The sequence below is a fragment of the Propithecus coquereli genome, unplaced genomic scaffold, assembly GCF_000956105.1.
Source record: "Propithecus coquereli isolate 6110/MARCELLA unplaced genomic scaffold, Pcoq_1.0 Scaffold508, whole genome shotgun sequence".
Classification (NCBI taxonomy): domain Eukaryota; kingdom Metazoa; phylum Chordata; class Mammalia; order Primates; family Indriidae; genus Propithecus; species Propithecus coquereli.
Genome location: NW_012150930.1, coordinates 1,269,050 through 1,296,269, shown reverse-complemented (window position 1 = coordinate 1,296,269; position 27,220 = coordinate 1,269,050). Strand labels below are relative to the sequence as shown.

General features: G+C 37.9%; 2 protein-coding genes across 3 annotated transcripts in view; both read left to right on the top strand.

The window, feature by feature from the left end:
- The window catches only part of CDK6 (cyclin-dependent kinase 6), a 151,923-nt gene extending 149,311 nt beyond the window's left edge, over positions 1-2,612 (top strand). The window contains exon 6 of the mRNA XM_012656559.1: positions 1,798-2,612. Coding sequence (XP_012512013.1) covers positions 1,798-1,944 — 147 coding nt within the window. The 3' untranslated portion in view covers positions 1,945-2,612. The remainder of the gene's footprint in view (positions 1-1,797) is intronic.
- A 16,157-nt stretch (positions 2,613-18,769) lies between these two features.
- FAM133B (family with sequence similarity 133, member B) overlaps positions 18,770-27,220 on the top strand; it is a 28,880-nt gene continuing 20,429 nt past the window's right edge. For both annotated transcript variants that reach the window (XM_012656563.1, XM_012656564.1), the window contains exon 1: positions 18,770-18,896. In XM_012656563.1, coding sequence (XP_012512017.1) covers positions 18,873-18,896 — 24 coding nt within the window. In that variant the 5' untranslated portion in view covers positions 18,770-18,872. The remainder of the gene's footprint in view (positions 18,897-27,220) is intronic.

Below are 27,220 nucleotides of genomic sequence, written 5' to 3'. Positions count from 1 at the left end.
GAATGCTCCTCCCTTGGAAGGAGAGAAGAGAAGAGAATCTATACTAAAAATTATCCAGTCTACCATAGTATACAACTCTTGACTAGGTTGTGACTCTAAAAGTTCATTTTATGAGTCAATTATTTGCCAATCAAATGAAATTTTCTTGCAGAAACAATATGATTGCCCAAGGTTTTTGAATTAATTCTCAAGCCAGCTACCTTGTTCCTAAAGAAGAACAGTTACAGAACCTAACCACCTTTTCTAACAATATTTCTGTAGGACAAAATGTATTAAGACTTCCAACTTGAGATTCTCACACGTGCCCCCATATTTGGCTAAGAAGTTCTCTTTCTCGCCACCCTCTTCCCAGCTTTAAGCTATCAGTACGGATGTGAGGAAAGGGCTTCCTCCCACATAGTCCTCTAGGGACATGTCTCTGTATCATGGACATATTCCCACAAGTCTTCTCTTTCCTTTGTTCTGGAGATTAAAGTGGTTGCTTCCTTTTCTAATGCCACTGCCTAATTTTTTCTGGGAAGAGAAACTCCTGTCCTTTGGGAATTTAGTCCTTGCAAAGCTTTTCTAAAGATGTTCGTTGCTGTTAGAGACAGTGGAACCATTCTACAAACAAGCTCTTTCCTCTGCTTGCCCTTTAGCATTTTGATTTGACTCTATAGGGAGGCTGGCACCCATGGCCTGGTAGGGAGCTCAGGATAAATAAGATTTCAAGGGACCCAAAAATCGCCTGAAATTTTATGTAGAACTTTCTATTTGTACTTGTTTTTCTCAGTCAGTAGCTTTCAAGAGAATATTAGAGGGGTCCCTAATCCAGTGAGAACCTGACTAGGCCTGGGAGCAGGAACCAAGATTAGGTAGAAGAGGTCTGCATAAGTCATAATAATGCAAAGTCTTTAGATTACACAGAGGACGGAAATTCATAGATGTTTCATTTACCTACCTCATTTCAGTGGACATTGCATCATAAGAATGGAGAAGCTCGGATAGCTTCCCTGCTACTTGTGAGTTCCTGGGGCAATGGTTGGGTCTTACCTCTGTGGATTACTGTTTGCCACCTGCCAGGTGCTCAGCAGGAGGTGTTAATGGAAGGAGAGGAGGAAGAGGATTTAAGGAACAAGATTACCTGGGGTAGAGAGTAGAATTGAGACTGAGATTAGGGACACATTCTGACTAATTTGACATTTTTAGAATGGAGATTGCTGCTGCTCCAAAAGTTCCCCTTTCCCTCCTTTCACTTTATACCTCAGTAGCCCAGCCAGACTGCCCCAACCACTGGACTAGGACCCGGAGCTCCTTAAGTGCAAGGACAAGCCGTTCACCGTAGTATCCCTACACTTGAGCTGTCAGCCTAATTCAACTTGAATTGAATCTAACGGACTCCTGGTAGGGCTGCTGCTAGCCCACGTGGCAACTTGATATGAATTAGAAGGCATTCCTGCCTCTGGGTTGTGCAGCTTTGGGGCAGAGTAAGAAGTTACACTATCTAAATAAAGACATATGCATACTGCAATGATAATAAAAATATTTTTAAGGGACCTGGGGTGGCTTGGAGAAAAATCCTGGGTAGGCAACAGCCCACAGTCACCCAAAAGGTGTGGCCTTTTCCTGAGAGGCAGTTTACACATTAAGGTCATATATAAGGTGAGTACTGTCTACATAGTATTTAATGTCCCTTGAAGTAAATATTCATTCTCATTGTAGATACACTTAATACATGACAGTGAATAGATAACTATGTAAGCACGTTATTTACATTGACACGTTTTATATCAGTCAATTATCTTTTCTTTATTACAGAAGTGTTTGACATTTAATCCAGCCAAAAGAATATCTGCCTACAGTGCCCTGTCTCACCCATACTTCCAGGACCTGGAGAGGTGCAAGGAGAACCTGGATTCCCACCTGCCACCTAGCCAGAACACCTCGGAGCTGAACACAGCCTGAGGTCTCAGCAGCTGCCTTGAGCTGATCTTCTGCAGAACACCCTTGGTGGCTGATGTTCCCCCTGAGCTAGCCCTGCAGAGCTGTTAAGGGTCACTGTCTGGAGGCTTTCCAGCTACTGTCTTCTGGATGGGCTCTGCTTCTCCAAGGAAACCGCCTAGTTTACTGTTTTGAAATCAATGCAAGAGTGATTGCAGCTTTATGTTCATTTGTTTGTTTGTTTGTCTGTTTGTTTCAAGAACCTGGAAAAATTCCAGAAGAAGAGAAGCTGCTGACCAATTGTGCTGCCATTTCATTTTGCTAACCTTGAATGCTGCCAGTGTGAAGTGGTAATCCAGGCACAGCTGAGTTATGATGTAATCTCTCTGCAGCTGCCGGGCCTGACTTGGTACTTTTGAGCGTGTGTGTGTGTGTGTGTGTGTGTGTGTGTGTGTGTGTGTGTGAGTGAGAGATTCTGTGATCCCTTAAAGTGTTACTTTTTGTAAACGATAAGAATATTTTAAAAACTCAAGGCGACCTATAAAATAGCAAGCATTTGTTCACTGAAGGTGATTGACCAGAATGGTCTTCTGAAATTAGAAAGTTGAACCACGTCCTCAGCATTTCTTTTCTGGCCAAAAGTAGTAAGTTTGCTAGCAGTAAAAGGTGACGTTTTATACACACAGCAAAAAGGAAAAAAAAAATTCTAATGTCTTTTAAGATACCTGTTTTTTTTTTTTTAAAGTATGCGTTCTATTTAGTCTTCAAAAAGCTGAATTTACTTGTAATAAGTCTTTTTCAACCTTCTGTATAATATCATGCTTTATTATTTCTTTTGGAAAATACCCTATAAGCTTTTTATTACTTGCTATAGATTTAGGGAACGTACCTCAAATAGGTAAAAAAAAAAAAAAAAAATAGAGAAAGCCTTTATTTCCTGGTTCGAAATTCTTTTTTGTTGTTGTTGTTGTTGTTGTTTTTGTTGTTATTTTTTGTTTTTAGGAATTTGTCAGAAACTATTTTCTGTCTTGGTTTGGAGAGTAGTTTCTGACTCTAGAGACAGAAATGCCATTTAAATTTTCCTCACCTATTACACTGTACTTTCTACCATGCACTGCCTTGTTGGCAAAGCATCCATCTTCTCTGTCTCCCAGTGCCTCTAATATATATCGTGACCATTACATAACTCATAACGGATTGCTTAAATTCTTTCCATGGACCACCCGCTTGCTTGCTTTCAATGACCCTTTCATAAATTTGCAATTTCAGATTATGGTTTGTGGCCCCAGTTCTGCACTCCTAACAGGGGCCCGTATGTTCTAACTAATGCAATCTTCCTACCTGGCATTCAGTATAGTTACCTAGGCAATGAGTAGGACACTTGTTCTGCCTTATCACCAGCACATAGATTGCTATAAACTGTTGCTTTGTGTTTTACATTTTTATAGGAGATATTGTCAGTGTAGTGTCTGAGGGAATGTCTTTAACTGTGTTTTAGTGATACACATTTACTCTATAAAATGATCTTTTCACCATCCCCCAGGCTGTGCTTGTTTCTAGTGCCTTGTACTCACTCCTCTCCGCAGAACCAGCCTGACCTGGGCATTGTAAACAACTTTACTTTTTCTCTTGCCCTTTTTTCTACCGTCCTTTATCTTTCATACCATCTCTGCCATGTACGTTATTTAGTGCTCACTTGGCTCTAGTAGCCAGAAGACATAGCAATTATCTTGCAGGAAGTTTAGCTACCTTTACTTTCTGTTGTGAGTGCATGCAACAGATAGATCATGTTTAGAGTTAGGATTTTCAAAGAATAGGCATTGCTTCACTCAGTAGAAAATATTTCAGATGATGTTTATGCATTATCACGTTTTTACTGAATTCTTCACAGCTTAATATTGTATATGATTGTCTTGAACAAGAGAAAAAAATTAGGAGATGTTTCTCTCCTTTAGAACTTTTTGGGTTGGGAATTATTCTTTTTTTAATACATACATTGTTTAACATTGTTTTCATTCAGTAGCTTGAGGAACAGGAAAATTTTTCTAAAGCAAGATAATAAAGAAGATGGGCCATAAGAATATTTTACACTTTCATTGTGACAACACTGATTACTTATTGTCAGTACTGTAAATGCTTGAGATATAATGCATTGAGGGCAAGGTATACTCAAAGTCTCAACCTGGAAAAGTGAGTTCCACCCTTCCTTTGATCGAGGGTCAAAACACAAAGACATTTTTGCTGGGGCCTAGAAATTGAATTTGAAACCTCACTACACTGATTCATCATGAGCTTTTTGGTTAGTATTCATGGCTAGAGTGAATAAAACAAGTTACTGCTTTTGCAAAAGTTTTTTTCATAAGTTCACTCCAGAAAAATGCAGCTGTTCTGAACTGGAATTTTTCAGCATTCTTTAGAATTTTGAACAAGTAGAGAGCTCAACTTTTATTTCTAGCATCTGCTTTTGGCTCATTTCTAAGTAGCGCTTGTAAAAAAAAAATTAAAGCACAACATTTGGCATTAGATTCTAGGCAGATTATCCTCTGATGACACAGAATAAAAGGGCATCTCAGCCTCTCCGAACTTTTTTTAAGAGTCTGTCCCCAGCTCTTCCATCAGTGTGGTTGTTACACTTGAGTGAATACTCTCTCGATGTATGTGTTTTACATCCAGACTCACCACTTCTGAAATCCAGATCCCACACAAGCAGTTGTACCTTTAAGCGCACTTTGAAGCATGTAGTAGAATAAGAACTTACTGAATATAGCTTATTCTTCTGTGACACATGGTTTCAAACATCTTTGCCAAAAGCCAGGCAGTGGTTAACTGAAAAGGTCATACTGCCCCAGGGTTATACTGAAGCAGCATATAGCAAGTAAAAATATTGTGATAGATTCGAAGTCACATTTGAATTTCATACTAGGACTAGTGCAAGAATGTGCCTGCTAGTTCTGGCAGCCCAGGCATTTTAGGAACTGTTGGTGCAGAGTGGAGTTGAAACAACCTACATATACAAAGAGAAAGCTGTTCGTTTAGTTATCATAAGCAATCACATGACAAAGGGTAATAATGACCTAATCTTAAAAACACAATTTCCAAGAGTTTGTAAGAACCCAATGGGTTAGAGCCTCCCACTTTGTCCCTCGTTTGAAGTGTATGGGAACTCAAGGTTTAAAGAACCTGTTTTGGAAGAAAGCTAGGGCCATTTCAACACCCTATATTCTCATGACTTTATCTCAGGAAGCACACACTGTGAATGGCAGGCTTTTTGTTTAGGCCCAGGTGACTTGCTAAAAATAGTTCAAAATTATTCACCTAAGAATAGAATCTCAGCATTTTAGTTTTAAGTAAAAATGAAAATTTCAGGATGCATAGGATATTAGTGTCTCAAAGAAAATGTTTTTCTTTTAATAGAGAAATTTGTAGTTTGACTCCAGAATGTGGTACTATCCATCTTGATGAGAAGACTCTTAAATAGTGCCAAACAATTTGAACTTAAAATTATGTCCTTAAATTGAGTTTTAAGTAACCATAATGGCTTCTTTTAAAAGTGGTGCATGTTAAAGCCAGTAATGGCAATTCTTGTTCCATTATGGAAAATTAAATCATGTAAAGAATTTTAATATGTTTATGATATCACAAAATTCTGTCCAAAGAATTGCTTTTCTTTTAAGTGACAACTTGACTATTTTTAGATAAGTACATGAGAGAGCTCACATTTTCCAAGCACGGGCTTTTGTTGTATGGTTGGGTCTAGGGAAAGAATAATGTTACAAGTTAATGTGCCACCGTAGTTACTTGTGTTAGTACAGAAACTACAGAGTACTTACCTTGGAAAGAAAATATTGAAATATCATTATAAATTCTTAAATATTGGTAGAATTCAAAAGAATGCATGTTTTACATTGTGACAGCTAAAAATAAAGATGTTACATGATTTCTAAATCTTTAAAAGTTATCCATAAAACAGTGTGCAATGGATAGAGAAAATTCTGGAGAAAATGAAGGTATTCAAAGGGTAGTTTCAAAGCTACATATATTTTGAAGGATATATTTTTAATTAACAAATATATTATAAGAATTTATGTTAAAGTCACCTGGCAACTATGGACTTGATATGTTCAAAAACAAATTTCACGGAGAAGCCATTCCAAACACAGTTACCATTTCAAAGATTGGGCTAAGCAAACTAAACCCGTATTTTTTCTCATTTCAAGGGAAGAAGAAGCCATGTGAAGCTACACTTGGTATACAAGCCTAAGAGTGTTCATTGTAAAAAGATAAAACAAATTTTAAAAAGGCATGTGTTCCCTGTGCCACTCTTACTTTTGAAAAATTGTGGATCTTGCCCAAAACCAATTACCATGTGCATTAAATACATTCAGATAAATAATTAGGAAAATACTTACATGTTCCTTCTCCACAATAGAAAAACTTGTTGAAGCTGCCAAAATCTGCCAAGAAATATAAGTCCTCAGAAATAATGAGAAATGGTGTTTTCCTCAAAAGCATGAGAAAATAGCATTTTCATTTCTTATTGGATTCTCTGTTATATCAATGCAATTTTCAACCCAATTTTGATACATACCTATATCTTAAGCATTTCTAACTTGTACTTTTTCAGGAAATAAACCGAAAATATTCCTTTGGCCTTCTCTATCTTCTGACCTTTGTAAACAACAAAAATACAGAAACAGAAAGGGTCCAATTTTTAAATTTTTTTCTTCAACTGGTCTTTTTGCTTTTGGGTTTTTTTTTTTTTTTCTTCATGAAGTACCAATTGGCTTTTCAAAATGTTTTCTATTTCTTAGCATTCCCAGGGAGTTAGTGTAGCTAAATGAATGGGCTTCCATCAACGTAGTGTGTTTCCTTGATACTGGTGCTCCGGCCTTTAGAAGAAAACGAGAGCCACCTGAAAATATATAGGCTTTTTTCCAAGCATCCATTTAAATACTGTTACAGCAATTTGAAGTTAATATGGTAAGAAAGGGAGGTAGGTGTTTTTTCTTGCAAAAGTCTGTTTTAAAATCCATGCTGTTCTAAGAAATGGGCTTTCTTGTTTTATTCCAGTATATTCCACAAGGTGGCAGTTTCAGAGGAAAAACTAAAATCTGACCAAGGCTAAAGACTTCATTCTAACTTCATTTTTCTGCACATATTTAACTTAGCACTTGTTTTTCAGGATGATTAATAATCTTCATAATGTGCTGTAACTTAGATATTTTACTTATTAGCTAGGTTCTGAGCAATTATCTGCAAATAAATTGTGCTTACGGGTGGATAATAGACCCATTTTGATCATGTAAGTGAGTAAAGAAAGCTTAAGTATTCATTTATTCAAGGAACATTTTTGAGGTACCTAATTACCTCACTTTTCCAGGTTAGGACAGGCTTGCTTCCTATAAAGGCAGCCCTCATCTGTGAACAGGATAGTTTTGTTAGGAATATAAAACAACTCCAGTGGCCCCAGTTAAAACACTCATACCCTGTCTGCTGCTTTCACGTTCCCTACCATGGTGGCTTTTTGACACTGCTGAAATTTTAAAATCCTAATTTAGAAAAAATCAGACGAGCAAACTAAGCAGCAAATCAGTTATTCAATAGGCAAAATCTTTTCTAGAGAATTGCTGTATTGAAACAGGACCCTGAACGACCTACTAATTTTTGAATTTGTATAATCACAAATGTAAATTCATAAATTCCAATTTTTTAAGTGTCTCAGTATGTGAGCATAACAACTTAAGAGCATATTTACATAAGTCATTCCACTTTTGAAGTTTTTTAGCAACTCTATTTTTTTATTATTATTATTTTTAATTCAGAAGTCTGCTCAGAGACTCCTTATCCCCCAAAATGTTCTAAGTTAACTTAAAAAGTCACCTTCCTCACAACAGTGTCACTTGAAATTTAGGAAGAAGGACATTAGAGTATTTTTTAGAATTTCCTTAGCATAGAACCAACAGAAGGCAGTTTATTCCTTCTGAGTGGCAGACAGTTGATGGTACCTGCCAAACTTTCCTCCAGAGTGGTGGGCAGGCAAGTCTCAGTAATTCATACTAAGTCAAAATGCCACACACTAGGGTCTGTCTTAAGCTCTTCGAGAAATCCTAGGCTTCATTCACCCCTCTGCTCCCACTGAAGTCCTGAAGTCGCTTCCAGTTTAAGCCTCTAAGCGAAAGGCCGAGTTCGAACCTCGGGTTTGGTGTCGGTGGGCCAGCCCGCACTCTCTGCTCACGTGCAAAACTTGACTCCTGCAAACCCCCTCGTCGCCCCGCCCCTTGGCGGCGGAGCGGAGTGGGCGGGGCCGGCTGAGGCCGCCCGCCAGGTCACCTGCCGGTGTCCCAAACGGTGTACCGCCCCGGCGGGATCCTGCCCTCCTGTCCGAGGTCAGAGTGCCCTGCTGCTGTCTCAGAGGCATCTGTTCTGCACATCTGAGGAAGGAAAATGTCCCTAGAAGCAAACGGGTGTCTTCTGTAAATAAATAAGTACAACACGATTTTCCGAAAGTTCGGGTATAAAGAGATGCGGTAGAAGCCGATCTGTGTGAAGCTGTCTACCAGGCATCTCTCAAGCTCTAAGCTCAGCTTTTTTTTTTTTTAAGAGAAGATGTATAATTACAGGAAAGATTTTTTTTATTTTTTTATTTTCTATCATTCTACATAATATGATGGCAAAAAGATATGCCTGGAAAAGTTTTGTTTTGAAAAGTTGTTTATTTTCTGCTTCATCTTCAGTTGGCAAAAACTCCTCTCTAGCTTCTCTCTTCCCTCTCTTTTTCTTTGTCAAGTAATTAAAGGTATATAAACAAATTATCTCATATAGTAGGGGAATTTCCTGTTTAGAGGAATCTTTTGTGTGAATTGTTTGGTCACACAAATAGTCAACCCCTTCTCTATTTTAGGAGTTTGGATTGTCAAATGTAGATTTTCTGAAAGGGGGCACATAACCACATATTGACTGCCAAGAACTACGCCTGTAGCACTAATCAGCAAACATAGAGCCACACTGTTATTTAATTTCTCTCTGTGGTTTCTAGCCAAATTCCGTTGATGTGCTTAGGCTAAAGTTCGGAAGATAACCCTTTGTACCCTTACTTGAAAACTTAAAATCTTAAGTTTTACGAAATGCAATAATATGTATTACCTAGCAATATTTCTGTGATCACCAGCAACTCTGAGTTTGACCTTGAAGTCTGACAAATGAAAGTAGAGTCCAGCAGTAATGCATTTCTTGAACCCCGAAGTGCATCATATATCTTTTCATTCTGGTCCTGTGTTCACAACAATATACACATGTATACCATAGTTCCTAATTTTTTATTCATTTATTTTCCTATGACCAGTAAGACGTATATTAGTACATGGACTTAATTGTATCAGCTACCCCTAGGAACAGCACTTAACAGGTGGGGAATTTTTTTCAAGTTGTTCTACATGTGCATAAATTATTTCTATTATTATTCATGTATATTATTTATTTCTCAATTACACTAGTCCTGTGAAAGTACAACCCGAAGGCAGAAAGTGCTAAGACTTGCATTTAACGTTCATTATCATGTTCTTGATGGAGCTAAGAAGATAAAAATTAGGCTAAGCCCCCAAATAAGCTGCATGCATTTTTAACATGATTAATAGATTTAAGATTATAGGTGTAGTATTTTTGGTGTCTAGGTGTTTTATCATTATGTAAAAGAACTAAAGGACTTTGTTTTTGTCAAATATGCATATAGTATGAAAATACAGCAAAAATAAAAACTAAAGGTAGAAAGGCATTTTAGATACTGCCTTAATTTAGGAACTATGCCAGATGGCCATCGGAGTACATGCCAGGCAGAGACAGGTGCCTGGACAACCTCCTTTTGTCTGACCTTGTGAAGAAATTTTCCCCCACGCGATCTAGTGCCCTCATAGATGTCATGTGCAGTAGTGGGAACAGGTAGTACTGTTGAGAGGAGAGCAGTGTGGGAGTTTTTCTGTAGAAGCAGAACTGTCAGCTTATGCCTTGAGGCTTCCAGAATGTGTCAGATGGAGAAGTCCAAGTTTCCCTGCTTCAGGCAACTTGGCTGTGTACAGAAGCAATCCAGCCTGGTGGTAAAAAGCAAGGATTGCATGTACAGTAATTGGCAAAGGGATTTTAACAACCAACAGTTCCCAACGCCGCAAAAGCTCGTTGCCTTTCTGGTAGTTGAGGTTTTGATCTGAAGGTTAAAGGGCAAGTGTTTGGATAGAAGAGCAATATGTTATTAAGAAAAGCACAATATTGGTTCCCGTAGAGTGCAAATTAGAACTAGAGAGTTTTATAGGATTGTCATAGATGTGTAAAAGTAGGTTACACTTTTTCACTGTAAAATATGTTAGTGTTTCTGCATTCCCATAGGATCTAGTTAAAACTTTCTGCTAGGTTTCAGCAGGGCTGTCACACACAGTAAGCTTTTTTTTTCTCTGATTTATAATAGAAAATGTTTTAAAAGTTAAAATCTTAATTTCGACATTTGACTTGTTGGTTTCTGTTTGAAATCACAGTTCTAGAAATGTAGAGATTGTGCATATCAGATACAAATTTAGGCTGTGTGAACCAACATCCCCACACCCCTATATCCTGTCCCCTGCATCTCTTCCTCCCTCCTACTAAAGTGCTCCCTGCCACCATCCTGGCCTGTCCACGTGGTGCTCTCCATCGTCCTCCACATCAGGAACCACAGGTGTGCCTACCTGCGCCTGGCCACCGCCCCCACTTGACCTTTGGCTAGCCATAGTCATCAAGAGATGGTTCCTGATGCTGAGCACGGACATCACTCAGAAGTGCGCTCTAGCATCTTTGTATGCATCTTGATTTTTAAACCAAGTCATTCTACAGAGCATTCAGTTTTGGCTGTGGTACCAAGAGAAAAACAAATCAAGACTATAAGCCACATTCCAGGCTGCTGTTTTCTCTCCATCTACAGGCCATACTTTTATTGTATTTCTTCATACTTGAAACTCATTCTGCTATTTTAATATCAGGGTACAGACTTACAAGGGTGCATGTTCCTTCAAGGTGCATAATTACTCTCATTCCGTTTGCTCATATTGCTACAGAATGCTCTGTTTTGGTGCTTTGGGTTCAGCAGGTCCAAGAATCAGTGTGGGAATTTACTGCCTGGAACACAGTCTTGCAAGAGTGTTGGCAGATGACTTGGTATTAGATGTTGCTTCTGCTCTTTGTACACAAGACTGAGAGTTACCACACTGGCCTGTTAGGTCCACCTGGGTATCCCTCCTCCCAGAAAATATAAACTCCGTGCTCTAGGGTGGATACAACACAGCTCTCTGAAAACAGGGACCTTCCTACCTATGTGGATTATTTAGCCCTCAAAGAAAAATGGCTTTGGGTATAGATAGTAGCAGGATGGTAAGGGGCCTCTCACCCTAGCGACCATCCCGCTATTCCGCACAGAAAGCCCTCTTGAGGCAAAAAGAAAGAAAAAGAAATAAAGTTTATCTCCAAGGTTACCCTCTTCAGAGCATGTGCACTAAATATTCTTGCTGCCTCCCCAAGAGGCAGGTGAAAATACAGACCAGTTTATCTAGACCCTTCCTACCTGAGGAGGAGAATAGAAAAGTAGATGTCCGTGTCATGTGAAATATGTCACCCAAGGACCGCCCCAACTTCCACTAAATACTGCATCACTAGAAATCTGTTTTTTAAAAGTAACTCAAGTAAGGGATACTTTATGACCCTGAGTTTCTGAGGTCAGAGGTAGCCATTCTTGTATGCACCTTACTCTGATTTATTTGGAGAAGGAGAAATTGTAGTGACTCTGTTGTAATGGTAAAGGTAACATGAGAAAATTCAGAAGGTTAGAGATCCATAATCCTTTGGAAACTGGATGTTTTACTGGGTGCTAGAATGCAAATTTAGGTATTTATTGTCAGATAATGGAATTCATTGTTTTTTCAAAATTGGTGTTGAAATGTCATTGTCCAATGTGTTCACTTACGCAAAAGCTAAATTGAATGAAGCAAAAAGAAAATGGTTTGTACATTTGTCATACCTTTTGTATTTCTTACAATAAAAATATTGGTAGCAAATAATAATAAAAATAGCAACTTTAAACTGCTTTCTTGGAGATGAATTACTCTCCTGGCTATTTTTCTTTTGACTTTAATGTAAAATGAATATAAGTGCAGTGAGTAATGTTTCATTAAACAGCAAGTTTTAGCAGAATGGGTCTTAAACTTTCAAAAGATTTGTTTTCTGGCATCTAATGTTTTAAAAAGTAAATAGCTCATTGAGCTTAGAGTTCATGAACAAATACAGTCACAAATAGCTTAATGACTTGGATATATTGAGAAATGTATGTTTGAGAAATGTGGTGTTAGGCAATCTTATCATTCAAACATCATAGAGTGCACTTACATAAACCTAGATATTAGAGCCTCCTACACACCTATGCTATATGTTGTAGCCTGTTGCTCTTAGACTACAAATGTGTAGCATGTTACTGTACTGAATACTGTAGGCAGTTGGAACATAATGGAAAGTATTTGTGTATCTAAACATATCTAACCATAGAAAAGGTACAGTAAAAATACAATATAAAATATAAAAAATGATACACCTTAATAGGGCATTTGTCATGAATGGAGCTTGCAGGACTGGAAATTGCTCTGGGTGAGTCTGAGTGAATGAATGTGAAGGCCTAGAACATTACTGTACACTACTGTAGACTTTACAAACGCTATACACTTAGGCTACACTAAATTTATTTTTAAAAATGTTTCTTCAATAATAACCTTAGCTTACTGTAACTTTTACTTTATAAATTTTAATCTTTTTAACTTTTTGACTCTTTTGTAATAATGCTTAGCTTAAAACACAAACACATTGCACAGCTGTACAAAAATATTTTCTTTCTTGATATCTTTATTCTATAAGCCTTTTTCTATTTTTGAAATTTCTAAATTTTTTTTACTTTTTAAACTTTTTTGTTAACTTATAAGACACAAACACACACATTGGCCTAGGCCTACACAGGTCAGGATCATCAATATCACTGACTTCCACCTCCACATCTGTTACCACTGGAAGGTCTTCAGAGGCAATAACACCTATGGAGCTGTCATCTACGATAACAGTGCCTTCTTCTGGAATACCTACTGAAGGGCCTATGTGAGGCTGTTATACAGTTAACTAAGTAGAAGGAGTACATTCTAAAATGATGATAAATAGTATAGTATAGTAAATACATAAACCAGTAATATAGTCATTTATTAAGATTATTATCATGGGAAACCACTGAAAGGTGAGAAACACAGAAGTGACATATGATCTGACATGTGTTTGTAAAGTACCCCACTCTGGCCACTCCATTGAGAATAGACGTTAGGGTAACAGCAGAGTGCCTAGTTAGGAGGCTATTGAAATAAGCCAGATGAAAGACAATGGTGGCTTTGATCAAAGTAAAAACAACTGAGGTGGTGAGATGTGAGGAGATTATATTTTGAAGGTAAAGCTTATGGTATGTGCTGATAAATTAGATGTGGCATTGAAAGAGAAGAAGCTAGGACATCTCTAAGGTTTTGGGCTTGAGCAAGTGGAAAGATCAAGTTGCCATTGACTGAGAGGAGAAGAATGTAGGAGGAGCTGGCTTTTGGGAGAATATTGAAGGTTGGATTTTGGACATGTTAAGTTTGAGAGCGTATTAGAAATTGAAATGGGAATGTTGAATAGGCAGTTAGATACATAAATCTGGAGTCCAAGTAAGAGGTCTGGATTGGAAATAAAATTTTGGAGTAGTCAATGTATTTGTGGTATTTAAAGCCAGAGATTGGATGAGATCCCCAAGGAAGACAGTGTGTATAAAAAGAAGAGATACCAGGACCAAGCTCTAGAGTACCCCAATGTTTATAGCCCAGGAGATGAAGAAGAATATGCAACAAAGACTCAGTTGACTTCAGGAGGAACAACAGGTAAACATGATATCTGGAAATCCAAGTGAAAAGAATCTTTTGAGGAGGAGAGAGTCATCACTGCAACAAATACTGCTTGATAGGTCAAGGAAAATGAGGGCTGAGAAATGACCACCAATTAAGCAACATGGAGAAGATGAGTGACCTTGAAAATAAATCCTGATTAAGTGGTAGGGGTAGAAGCCTGATTAGATTGGATTCAAGGACAAATTGGTTGGTAAGTGGGATGTGGAAAACATTAGGTGTGCAGTGAAAGGTAATAAGTGTAAAGTAAAAGGTGTGAGATGTGAAGTGTGGCCTGGTACAATATTGACCCTAGACTTTGACAAATTCAACATACTTTTTCGTAAGATCAAGAATGAGGCAAGGATTCCAGCTTTCACCATTTCTATTCATTGTACTGAGGGTCCCAGCTAATGCAATAGGTAAGAAAACAAAAAGCATATAGACTGTAAAGAAAGTAAAGTCTTTATTTTAGATAGCATGAGTGTCTATGTAGAAACTCCTAAAGAATTTACCAAAAAAAGCTACTAGAACAAATAAACTTAACAAGGTCATAGGATACAAGGGCAACATAAATTATATTTCTATATAACTTAAAACCAAAATTGTAAACCAAAAATTTAAAATACCAATTACAGTAACATCAAAAAACTGATGTCACATTGGACTAGGTGTGCTCCCAATCCAATGACTGGTATGCTTACTTTTTAAAATTATTTTTTTGTTTTATTTTTAATTCACAAATAATAATTATATATAACATTAATATTTATGGGGTACAATGTGATGTTTTAATGCATGTTTTCATTGTGAAGTGATTAAATCACACTAATTAACAAATTCATTGCTACTCTTTTAGCAATTTTGAAATATACAATGCATGATTATTTACTATTGTCACCATTCTGTGCAATAGATCACTCAAACTTATTCCACCTGTCTAACTGAAATTTTGTACTCTTTGGTCAACATCTCACCTTTTCCTCTTCATCCCTCTCTTCCAGCTTCTGATAACCACCATTCTACTCTCTACTTCTATGAGTTTAGATTCCACATATAAGTGAGATCATGCAATATTTGTCTTTCTGTGCCTAGCTTATTTCGTTTAGCATAAGTCCTCCAGGTTCATCTATGTTGTCCAAAATACCAGGATTTCCTTCTTTTGTAAGGCTGAATTGTGTATGTACACACTACATTTTTTAATCCATTCATTCAATGATAGATACCTAGGTTGTTTCCATCTATTGTGAATAATGCTGCAATGAACATGGGAATGCAGCTATCTCTTCAGAATACTGATTTCAGTTCCTTTGGATATATACTCAGAAGTGAGGTTGGGATTGCTGGATCATATGGTAATTCTATTTTTAGTTTTCTGAGGAACCTCCATACCACTTCCCCTAATGACTGTATTAATTTACATTCCCACCAACAGTACACAAAAGTTCCCTTTTCCCCTCCACCCTTGCCAACACTTGTTACCTTTCAAAATGACTGGTGTACTCACACAAGTCAAGAACACCTATGGCCACCAGAAGCTGAAGGAAGCAAGGAGAGATTCTTCCCTAGAGGCTTCACAGGGATCATTCTTCCCTAGAATCCTGGGACACCATGATTTTGGACTTTCAGCCTCCAGAACTGTGAAAAAATAAATTTTTGTTGTTTAAACTGTGCAGTCTATGGTACGTTGTTGTGGCAGCCCTAGCAAACTAATACAGTAATTCAAAGGAGAAAGAACAATCTTTTCAACAACTGGTTCTGGAAAAATTGGATATCCATATGGGGAAAAAAAAAATGAACCTTGACCCTTACTTCCTACCATGAAAAAAAAAATTAACTCAAAATGGATCTTAGGGGGAAACAATAAAGCTAAACTATAAGACCTGGAGAAGGAAATTTTTAGAGAGATGAAAATGTTTGCTATGTTGATGGTGGTCATAGTTACATGATTGTATATATTTGTCAAAACTCATCAAACTGGTGGATTTTGCAGGTGCAGTGGCCAAGTGGTAAGGCATCAGTCTCGTAAACTGGTGGATTTTATTATATGTAAACTATGCCTCAATAAAGCTGATTTTTAAAAGAAAAATTAAAGATGTTCTCTTTCAAGGCTAACAAAAGCCAACCTGAAATAATTGGCCAAGAATGTTTATAGTTTGTGACTCACCTCAATGAGAGTGGAACAAGAGGAAAATTACAGTGAAACTATAACCCATTGAATCAGCTGAAGCTGTCATGAACCTCAGAAACTTTCCTTTCTGACTCGTTTTACTTGGTAACTGCCACTGCCTTCAACCAATAATAGTACTTAACCTGGGTTTACAAAAGGAAAATTATTAATAATTAAAATAATAATAAATTATTAATAATTAAAGTGAATGACTACTTGATTTTCATGATTCAAATTCTTTTTGAATGTCCACCCTCTAAACTCACTAATAGTATTATAAGTAATGACCAGTGAGAGTTTATTGTGTAAACTTTTCAGAAATTTTCCTGGACATACTTAAGCATATATATATAATATGTTGAACCTTATAAATTGCCATTCTCATAGGTTAGAAATTGCCAAATATTGGCAACTTCATATAGTTCAACCAATATATCGTCTCATTTATGCACATGCTACCATACTCTATATACACATACTCTTTATAATTCTCTATTTCTCTTAATAATATATAATGGCCATTTTTCCATATCAATACATACAGCTCTACATCACTTTCTAAATACCTGCATAATTTGCCATTGCATGGATGTACCACACTTTATTTAACCAATTCCCTTGTGATGGATATTTAACTTGTTTGTCTTTTGTTCTCTTGGTTAATATAGCTGAATAATCACAATGGCTGCTGTCTTCAAACATGAAAGCTTCAAGCTTCAATCTTCAGTCTACTGATATTTCTACTGAAACAACAGACACTTGGGTTTGTGGGTTGAGTTTCTGTGTCTCTGTTGTTGAAATTCTCAAAAATCCACACAACAATGAAAATACAGAAAAATCAACTATATTATCAAATTTGGATGTAGACTCAAGTTCATCCAAGTCTTTCCAATGTTAAAGATGCCATTGAGTTGTAATCTTTGTTATTCAAGTTAAAAATCCCTGCCACAGAGAATTATTATTGTTATTATTATTAGACTGTTCCTATTTACGGCTTTGCCTTTTATCAATCCTGTATTACTTCCCTGCATAAAAAACTCGCCCCATTCATGACAACATGAATTAATCTAGAAGACATTGTGCTAAGTGAAATAAGTCAGGCACGAATATGGCATGATCTCACTTATGTGTGGAATCTTAAAAAGTTGAACTCATATAAGCAAAGAGTAAAATGATGGTTATCAAAGGCTGGGGGTGTGAGGAGGGAGGTAATGGAGAGACGTTGATCAAAGAGTGCAAAGTTTCAGTTAGACAGGAAGAGTAAGTTTTGAGATCTATCGCACAGCAAAGTAACTACGTTCAATAATAATGTATTACATATTTTAAAATAACTAAGTAAATTTCAAATATCTCACCATAAAAAATGATAGGTAAGCAAGACAATGGATTCGTTAACTGGCTTGATTTAATCATTCCACATTGTATACCTATATCAAAACATCACATTGTACCCCATAAATGTATACACTTTTATCAATTAAAAAATATTAATTTTTAAAAGCGTTTTAAATAAAATCCTGCAGAATAAAATAAAACTTCCCTTGGCATTCAAAGTCCTTTGCCTCCAACCCCAATGTAACTTTCCGGCTTTGGTTCCCCTCTACCGTGAAAGTTCTATGCTGCCATTCCTTTTACTCAGGATATTCCCTCTGTTTGGAATGTCCTTCCATCTTAGCTCTCTGTGGGAAATCTGCCAAGGGTGACAGTACACCTGAGATGCCACTTCTCGATACTCCCTCTCCACCACCCCTTCAGCCCCCGCCAAAGGCAGTGTGATGTAGGGAAAGCACATGCTTTCATGGTATTTTTGTGTGTGATTTTTAAAAATACGATTATATGCAATGCAAAATGAGAAAGACAGGGTGGGAGACAGAGATTGGGAAAGATGATTTTAAAGCATTTTCTTGTGTGTAATGAGTGTGAATCCCATTTTGCCATTTTCCAAGTGTCCAGAAAAGATCCATTGATTTTCAATTACTTCCTAACACCGTGCTGAGATGGGCCCAGAGGGGTCGCTTTATCCGGGTTTATAAATACTAAATATAATGTGTCCATCTCTGGAGCCCAGCTCATCTTCCTTGAAGTCTCAGTACTGTACTGACAATATTATGACATGTCATGCAGTAAAGTTGGCCTTGTGTATATTTCTCTCCCCTGCGAGTTTATAAACAGGCGCCTTGAAGGGAGGGATTTGTTTTAATCGTGTTTGTGTCCTGCCTCAGCTCCAGCTTCCAGTTACTCAGTCAGTGAAAACTGTACAAAACAGATGTTCACAAAATTAGTGTGAAATGAATGCATAGGTGATGCATGAATGGAGTTGAACTTAAAGGGCGATTTCATTTGCAATATCTATGACAGCATCGTCTTTCTCCCCGACCAGCCGACGGGCTCTGTGCGAATCCACCGCTCCTGGTCCTCAGTTTGTCCCTACCACTTGCGCACAGTAAGCATGGGAATAATCTTTGTGTCCCCTAGAATGAGTACTTCAGCATCAAGAATAGAAGAAAGCAGAACAATGCAAGGGCAAACGGAAGCGAGCTGCTTTGGCGAGGCTGTGTACGGAGAAGTGCAGGGTCCGCCGGCCCTTGTTCGGGTGATAAAGTACAGGAATCCCTCAGGCGATCTCTGCGAAACGCGGGTGACGGCCGGCGCCGCCCTCTCCTCCGCGGCGGCAGGGGGCGCTGTGGACTAGCAGGGCCGTCGGGTCCGCGCGGCGCCGCTCTCTGGGCAGAGCGGGGAGGCGGCAGACGGATTTGCGGCAGGCCTGCTTCAGCCGCCTCTCCGGCCTGGTCTCCGTCGGCGTCTGACTGTTTGCTCAGTCGGGCGCCATGGGGAAGCGGGACAATCGGGTGGTGAGTACTCGGCGGGGAAAACAGTGGGGCGGCGTGGGGCTCGGCGGCAGGAGAGCGGGACCCCTCGTTCTTCCCGGCCCTGCCGGAGGGCCAGCGGCGTCCCTCGGACCTAGGGCCCAAAGACCCAGCACCCTCCACCGGTCCCAGATGCGCGTGCGCCACGCACGCAGTTGGCGCCTTCGGGTCCTCAGCTATCTCTCCCGCCCTCCTGGTTCCTCTTCCCCCATCCCTCCGCTCCCTGTGGCAGTGCTCCCTGGCTCCCTTCCCTCCAGCACCCGGGCCAGCAGTGCCCACTTCTTAGAGCCACAAGGGCTCAGGAGAAATCTGTCTACCCTGAAAATAACTCCAGAGTCTGAGGCCCATGGAGGAGGCGCCGGGGCTCACCCCTTCCTCGTGGACGTCCTCCCGGGGTCTGTTACCTTCTCCTCCTGCGCACCCAAGCGGAATGGAGGTGCTGAGGCCTCGACGCAGCCCCTGCTTCTGGGGCCCAGCAGCGCGCCCCGTTCTAGCAACAGGTGGGCTCTCGTTTGAGAGCCGGGCTTACAGCATTTGCCTTCCTGTGTCCAGTGCCCAGTACTGCCTGGCATCTAGTAGACCTTGCGGAGGAATGAATGGCGTGAAAATAGTTAGCTTTGGAGTCCGGCACAGACTGGAGTGTCAGTCTTGGTCCCTCGGAAGTTAGGTGACCTAGGACAAGTTACTTTTCTTCTCTGGGTCTCAGTTTCTTCCTTTATAAAAGGGAACTCGTATCATCCACAGCCATGCAGAATAGTTGGGATCACAAAAGGCAAGATGCATGAGCAATTGTTTGGCATGAAAATTATTACTCTAGTAAATGAGATTGAAAAGAGAAGGTACTTTTGATAGGTGAAGATGGGAGGAAAACATTCCACATCTCTGGGGGACAGTAGTGGGAGTGATTTGAAAAGCCCAGGTAATGAATCAGATTGTATGGACGATAACATAAGAGAATAGCAATAAGATTAGGTTGCAGCCTGACATTTCCTGGGCTTGTCTGTGACAGTGTTAACCACTGAACACCAAAATGAGAAAAATGCACTTAAAGCTAACATACTACATTTAATGAACTAGATTTTTTATTCAACAATTGAGGGTGTGCACGTGCATTAAAAGAGCCTTTTATGAAATGATGACATTTTCCATCTTAAAAATGTAGTTTTGTATAGTCTTTATAATCGAAAATGTCTTGGAACCACTGTGGTAGTGAATCTTGATTAGAAAGTTAAGGAAAGTTCCTTTCTCCTGGCTGTCAATAAGACCTTGTGGCATCTTGATTGTCATAGAGTTGAAATGGTGTTATGCAGGAGCATCCTTAGGTTTGGGGTGTTAGGGTGTTTGGCCTCTTTTAATGCCCTTGGGCCTTGAATGTTTAGAAATTGCCTGATTTGAGATGCAGTTTTTTACCAAGGCCTAAATTGTTCATTTTATTGCAAAAGAAAGTCTGGGTTTACATATCCCTTTAAAATATTTGAAAAACTTACCGAGTTAGCTTCATTTACTAGAGCATTGTGATAACTGCTTTCTGCTTACTACTTTTGTTATGCTATTATGGCACAAAGTGTTCTGGTAACATTTTGTTTGCACTTCAAAGATTGTGGGAGATTAAAAGGTAAAAGACACAATTTGTCTAATTCAGTCTCCTCATTGCATAGAGGAGAGGATGAGATTATTTAAACTGCAACCAAAACTTGGATTAGCTGACACTCAGTTCTGTACATAATTATTGATTTTTAAAGACCTAATTTTTTTAGAGCAATTTTAAGTTCACAGCAAAATTGAGAGGAAGGTACAGAGATAACCCATATACCTCCTGCCCCCCCACATGAATAGCCTCCCCATTATCAACATCCTCCACCAGTGTAGTACATTTGTTACAATTGATGAACCTACATTGACACATCATCACCTGACAAAAGCCATAATTTACATTAGAATTCACTCTTGGTATACATTTTTGGAACAGGTTTTGTGTTTAATTATGCGTACGTAATAGTTGTATATCTTTGTAGGGTGCATGTGATGTTTGGATACAAGCATACAACGTGAGTTAATCAAATTAGGGTAATTGGGGTATCCATCACTTCAAGCATTTATCATTTCTTTGTGTTAGGAACGTTCCAATTTCACTCCTTTAGTTATTTTAAAGTGTACTCTGCCTTATTGTTGATTATAGTCACTTTATTGTGCTATCAAATATTGTTCATTCTGTCTAACTAATTATATTGTTGCACCCCATTAACCATCATCTCCCCCCACCCTGGAACCCTTCCCAGCTTCTGGTAACCATCAGTTGTTTTTAATACATAGCTCCCACATGAGAGTGAGAATGTGAGATTTATCTTTCTGTGCTTGGCTTATTTCACTTAACATAATGTTCTCCAGTTCCATCCATGTTGTTGCAAGTGGCAGCATCCTATTCTTTTTTGTGGCTGTATAATATTCCATTGTGTATATGTACCACAGTTTCTTTATCCATTCATCCACTGATGGACACCTAGGTTGGTTCCAAATTTTGGCCATTGTGAATAGAACTGCAGTAAACATGGGGGTGTGGATATCTTTTCCATATACTGATTTCCCCTCGTTTGGATATATACCCAGCAGTGGGATTGCTGGGTCATATGGTAGTTCTATTTTCAGTTTTTTGAGGAACCTCCATACTGTTCTCTTTAGCAGGGGTCCCCAGCCTATGGTGAGTTGTATGATTATTTCATTATCTATTATATTGTAATAATAATAGAAATAAAGTGCACAATAAATGTAATGTGCTTGAATCATCCCAAACCCACCTTCCCCATCTGTGGAAAAATTGTCTTCCATGAAAATGGTCCCTGGTGCCAAAAAGGTTGGGGACTGCTGCTGTAGTGGTTGCACTACTTTACATTCCTACCAACAGTAAAGGAGCGTTCCCCTTTCTCCGCATCCTTACCAGCTTTTGTTATTGCCTGTCTTTTTTAATAAAAGCCATTTTAACTGAGGTGAGATGATATCTTATTGTAGTTCTGATTTGCATTTCTCTGATGACGAATAATGTTGAGCATTTCTTCATATATCTGTTGGCCATTTGTATGTCTTTTGAGAAATGTCTATTCAGATCCTTTGCCCACTATTTAAACAGATTGTTCGATTTTTTTCCCTTTTGACTTGTTGGAGTTCCTTATTTATATATTCTAGTTATAAGTCCCTTATCAGGTGGGTAGTTTGCAAATATCTTCTCCCATTCTGTGGGTTGTCTCTTCCCTTTGTTGATTGTTTCCTTTGCTGTGCAGAAGCTTTTTAGCTTGATGTGATCCCATTTGTCCAATATTGCTTTGGTTGCCTTTGCTTTGGGGGTATTACTCAAGAAATCATTGCACAGACTAATGTCGTAAAGCATTTCCCCAATGTTACCTTTGGCAGTTTTTCATAGTTTCAGGTCTTAGATTTAAGTCTTTAATTCATATTGATTTGATTTTTGTATATGGTGAGAGATAAGGGTCTAGCTTCATTCTTCTGCATATGGATATCCAGTTTTCCCAGCACTATTTACTGAAGAGACTGTCTTTTCCCCACTGTATGTTCTTGGTACGTTTGTCAAAGGTAAGTTCACTGTAGATGTGTGGATTTATTTCTGGGTTCTCTATTGAGAACAGTTTTTTTTTCATTTTTTTTTTACCTGAACAGTTTAATTCTCAGGATTTGTAAAAGGCTTTTAAGTTCATGATAGCCGTCCTTTGTGCCTGTTGTTTTCTGGAAGTTTCCTTCTTGTTCTTTTCTGTTACTTTGTACCCTCTAAAATAGATGTATCCTCTAGATAAAAATAGATAATCAACGTACCAAATGAAATTCAGCACATTGTGTCTTTAGCAGTTTTACTGCATTGCTCTTTTCGTACCTACCCACATATTTATCCCCTTGAGCTCAATTTGCCATCCTGAGTTTCAAAAACAAAATCATTTTCTGTTACCAAAACTCACGCAGCAATTTGGAGCCACAGACAATTCTATTTATTTATGAATATGAATGTTTGATTTACATGGTCATGGTATTTTAAATGATTAAGTCATAGTGAGATGTTTCAAGGAATTGCACAATTTCTATATTTTAATTAAATTTTAACCACACACCTAATGTTAGGAGCATTATTTTTCACACTGACGCATAAGTGAAAAGGCTTTTACCTTTGTAAAATAGCTACTTTTTTTGTTTTTGAAAACTTTCTGTTTTGCATTGTGTAAAAAAAAAAAGTATTGTTGCTTAATGATTAAGAGCAGACTTACAGGTATAATCCTAGCACTCTGGGAGGCCAAGGCGGGAGGATCGCTTGAGCTCAAGAGTTGGAGACCAGCCTGAGCAAGAGCAAGACCCCTGTCTCTACCTAAAAATAGAAAAATTAGCCACGTGTGGTGGTGCATGCCATAGTCTCAGTTACTCAGGAGGCTGAGGCAGGAGGATCACTTGAGCCAAAGGAGTTTGAGGGGGATTTTTTTGTTTTTGGGGTTTTTTTCTTTTCTTTCTTTTTTTGCCACATACTATAGCAGAAAGGAGTTTGAGCTTTTAGTGAGCTATGATGATGCCACTGCACTCTAGCCAGGGTGACAGAGCAAGACTCTGTCTCAAAAAAAAAAAAAAAAAAAGCAGATCAGCAAGTGTGCATGGAGCCTAGTACATAAGATGTACTTAACAAATATTGCCATTATAATTGAAATAAATCATAGAGATATATGGAGTATACTTAAGCAGATTGAGGATAGTGTTTATGATTAAAAGCTTAGAAGTAAGCCTTATTACTTCAGTGGTAGCTCATGTAATTGTGCCATAAATTGACCATAATTAGTGCTAGCTAATTATGTGAATACTTTATTATTTTTCCTTTCAAAAGTAAACATAAATAGGTTAGTATGTTCTTTGGGAAAGCAGTTTGACAGTAGACATTAAGACACAAAAACATTGCTGTTAAGATAGATGAAAATTTGAAGACTGTATAACATGATAAATGTTACGATTTTTTGAAAAAATTAGAATGGGCTGGGCAGAGAGGCTCATGCTGTAATCCCAGCACTTCAGGAGGCGGAGGCAAGAGGATGGCTTGAGCGCAAGAGTTAAGGGTGCAGTGAGCTGTGATCCCACCACTGCACTCCAGTCTGGGTGATAGAGTGAGACCCTGTCTCCAAAAAAAGAAAAATTGCCACTGTTATATTTGTGAACTTTTACATAAGGACAACTCAGCTCTCTGAGTTGGTGTAGCAGTACTGGGATTGTATTTTTCTCATTTTGTTTACCTTTTTCATTAATGTAATGTTTGTGCATACTTATTTTTGTTTGTTTTCTCTTATAAAGGTAATGTTATTTAAAATTTTTTCTCCAGTGTATGAATGATGAATGTGGATGTCTCACTTCATATTTTGGTGCACATGCATCCAGATTTTTAAATTTTTATAGTTATTTATTAAAATGGTTCTTTTTTTTTTGGCAACTTGCCTTTGCTTTGTAGTTGAGAAAAGATCTACCTCATTCATTTTAGTGGCTACTTAGTATTTCATTTTGGGAGTTATAACTTAAATATATTGAATGAATCCCAATTTGATGGCTATTTGGATGTTTTCAGTTTTTGCTATTTTAGTAATTTAGTCCTGAACATCCTTGTGTATATTTGCACTCTTTGGAAATAATTTTTACAAATTTAAACTTTTAAACTTTAAACTTTTAAACTACCATTAGATACTAATAAAATTATGACATGATTCCAAGGAAATCAGAAGGTGATACATATTCTTTAAAAAAAAAAAAAAAAGCCTGAGGCCAGTTAAATTTAACAGTTTATTTGAGCAAGAAAAAGGTTTGAGAACCAGGGGAAGGTGGTTCAGAATCCCCACCCACCCATTTACAAAGTGATGAGCTGCATTTATAACAGGAAAAACAGGAAATGATGTACAGAGATTACCTGATTGGTGCAGTTTCATGTTTGCCTGATGTGGGCATCATTTGGCAGCCTTCAGCTTGGAATTGGCTGAGGGTTCGGCTACTGTGATTGGCTGAGACTCACTTGCTTGGTTAAGAGGGTATACGCTTAGGTTACAGCTCACTCACATATCAAGCTACATTGCAGTTCACTATATATGATACATGGAGCTGCTTTGAGCCAAACGATTCAGTTTACAGTTTAACAATATGAATAATGCTCCTGTTTTACAGATGGTGAACTTAGCTTGTGTGTTATACTTACTTCCAATTTTTAAGATTGTCAATATTGTTAGTTGGGATAACAGTTCCTCTATTTCTTCTTTCATTGTTTGTCATACTTCCACACCAACTGATTGAAATGCTCAGCAAAGATGGTTGAATGAAATATTTGAAGGTTTAACAGTTTATTAAAAAATAGAACTATGTGCTTCTGTCTTTAACATTGTATTTGACATGCACATTTTGCCCTGATTCTATAAACATCCGTGACATTAGGGGCGCTAGCATTTGTTCCTGGTTGTAGAAAATTATATCAAAGGTTTGTCTTTTTCAATTCAAGTAATTAGGCTGTGTGCATTAAAAGGAAATAGTTCTAAGTATGTGTTGTTTATGCTTGTTTTATATTTGCTCTGCCAGAGAAATCTTGAAGTATATAACATTTATTTGTTGTGAAGTTGGGAAATGTTGGTCATTTTTACAGATTTTGTTAAATAAAATGCAACAAATACATTGTTTCCTTTTACTTCTTTTAGAATGTTACATATTAGGTGTAAGGCCTTAAAATCAACCTTGATAGTAGTTATTTTCAATCACAATTCTTTTTGTTTAAAAAGTAGAGAGTTTTATACATGCTCGTTGCCTTGAATTAAATTTGGGAAAACTGAATATGAGGATCAAGAGTGAGACTGAATTAAAGGCCAGATTTTACATCTGCAGCAAAGAGAATTTTAAGAAAACAGCACATGGGCCTGGCATGTTGGCTCAGGCCTGTAATCCCAGCACTTTGGGAGGCCAAGATGGGAGGTGGCTTGAGACCATGAGTTCAGGACTAGCCTAGGCAACATAGTGAGACCCTGTCTGTACAAAAAATTAAAAATAAAAATTAGCTGGGCATATCTGTAGTCCCATGCTACTCTGAAGGGTAGGGCAGATTGCTTGATCCCAGGAATTCAAGGTTGAACTGAGCTATGATTGTGCCACTGCACTCCATCCAGCCTTGGCAGCAGAGCAAGACCCTGTCTCTAAAAAAAAAAAAACTCGTTGCTAGACACTAGAATTAACAAAGAAGAGTTTTTATTTTATCTCAGTATGTTTTTGAAGAAATCTTTAAAATGTGTTTTTCTGCTATAATAATTTTAGATACAGAACATAATTTAATTTTTCATAGATTTTTTTATTGAGCTAAAGTATACATAACAAAATTTACCATTTTAACATGTATAGTTCAGTGGCATTAAGTATATTCATAGTGTTGTGCACACATCACCATTGTCCATTTAAGTCATCCCAAACAAGAGCCTCTGTACCCATTAAACAGTAAATCCCAATTTCCCAATTTCCCCAGTCCCTAGTAAGCTCTGTTCTAATTTCTCTATCTATGAATTTGCTTTTACTAGGTACCTTATTATACAGGTAGAATCATATATTTGTCCTCTTGTGTTTGGCTTATTTCACTTAGCATGTTTTTAAGCCTCCTCCAGGTTACAGTATGTTTCAGAATCTCATTCCTTTTTACGGCTGAATAATATTCCGTTGTACATATATATACCATATTTTGTTTATTCATCTGTAGATGGACATTTGCATTACTTCTACCTTTTGGCTGTTGTGAATAATGTTGCTGTGAACATTTGTGTACAAGTATCTGTTTGAATTCCTGTGTGCAGTTCTTTTGGGTGCATACGCAGAAGTGGAATTGCTGGATCATGTAGTAATTCTATGTTTAACTTTTTGAACAGCTGTTTTCCACAGCGGCCACACCATTTTACATTCCCACCAGCAATGTGCAAGGATTCTAATTTCTCCATATCCTCACCAACCCCTGTGATTTGGGTTTTTTTCTATAATAGCCATCCTAATGGGTATGAGATGGCATCTCTTCGTGATTTGGGTTTGTATTTCCCTAATGACCAGTGATGTTAAACATTTTTTCATGTGCTTATTGGCCATTTACTATATGCCTTCTTTGGAGAAATGTCTGTTCAAGTCCTTTGCACATTTTTGAGTTAGGTTATTTGAGTTTTTTTTGTTGTTGTCAAGTTGTAGAGCTCTTTATATGTTCTGGATATTAATCTCTTATCAGATATATGATTTGCAAATATTTTTCCCATTCTGTGAATTGTTTTTTTTTTTTTTTTTTT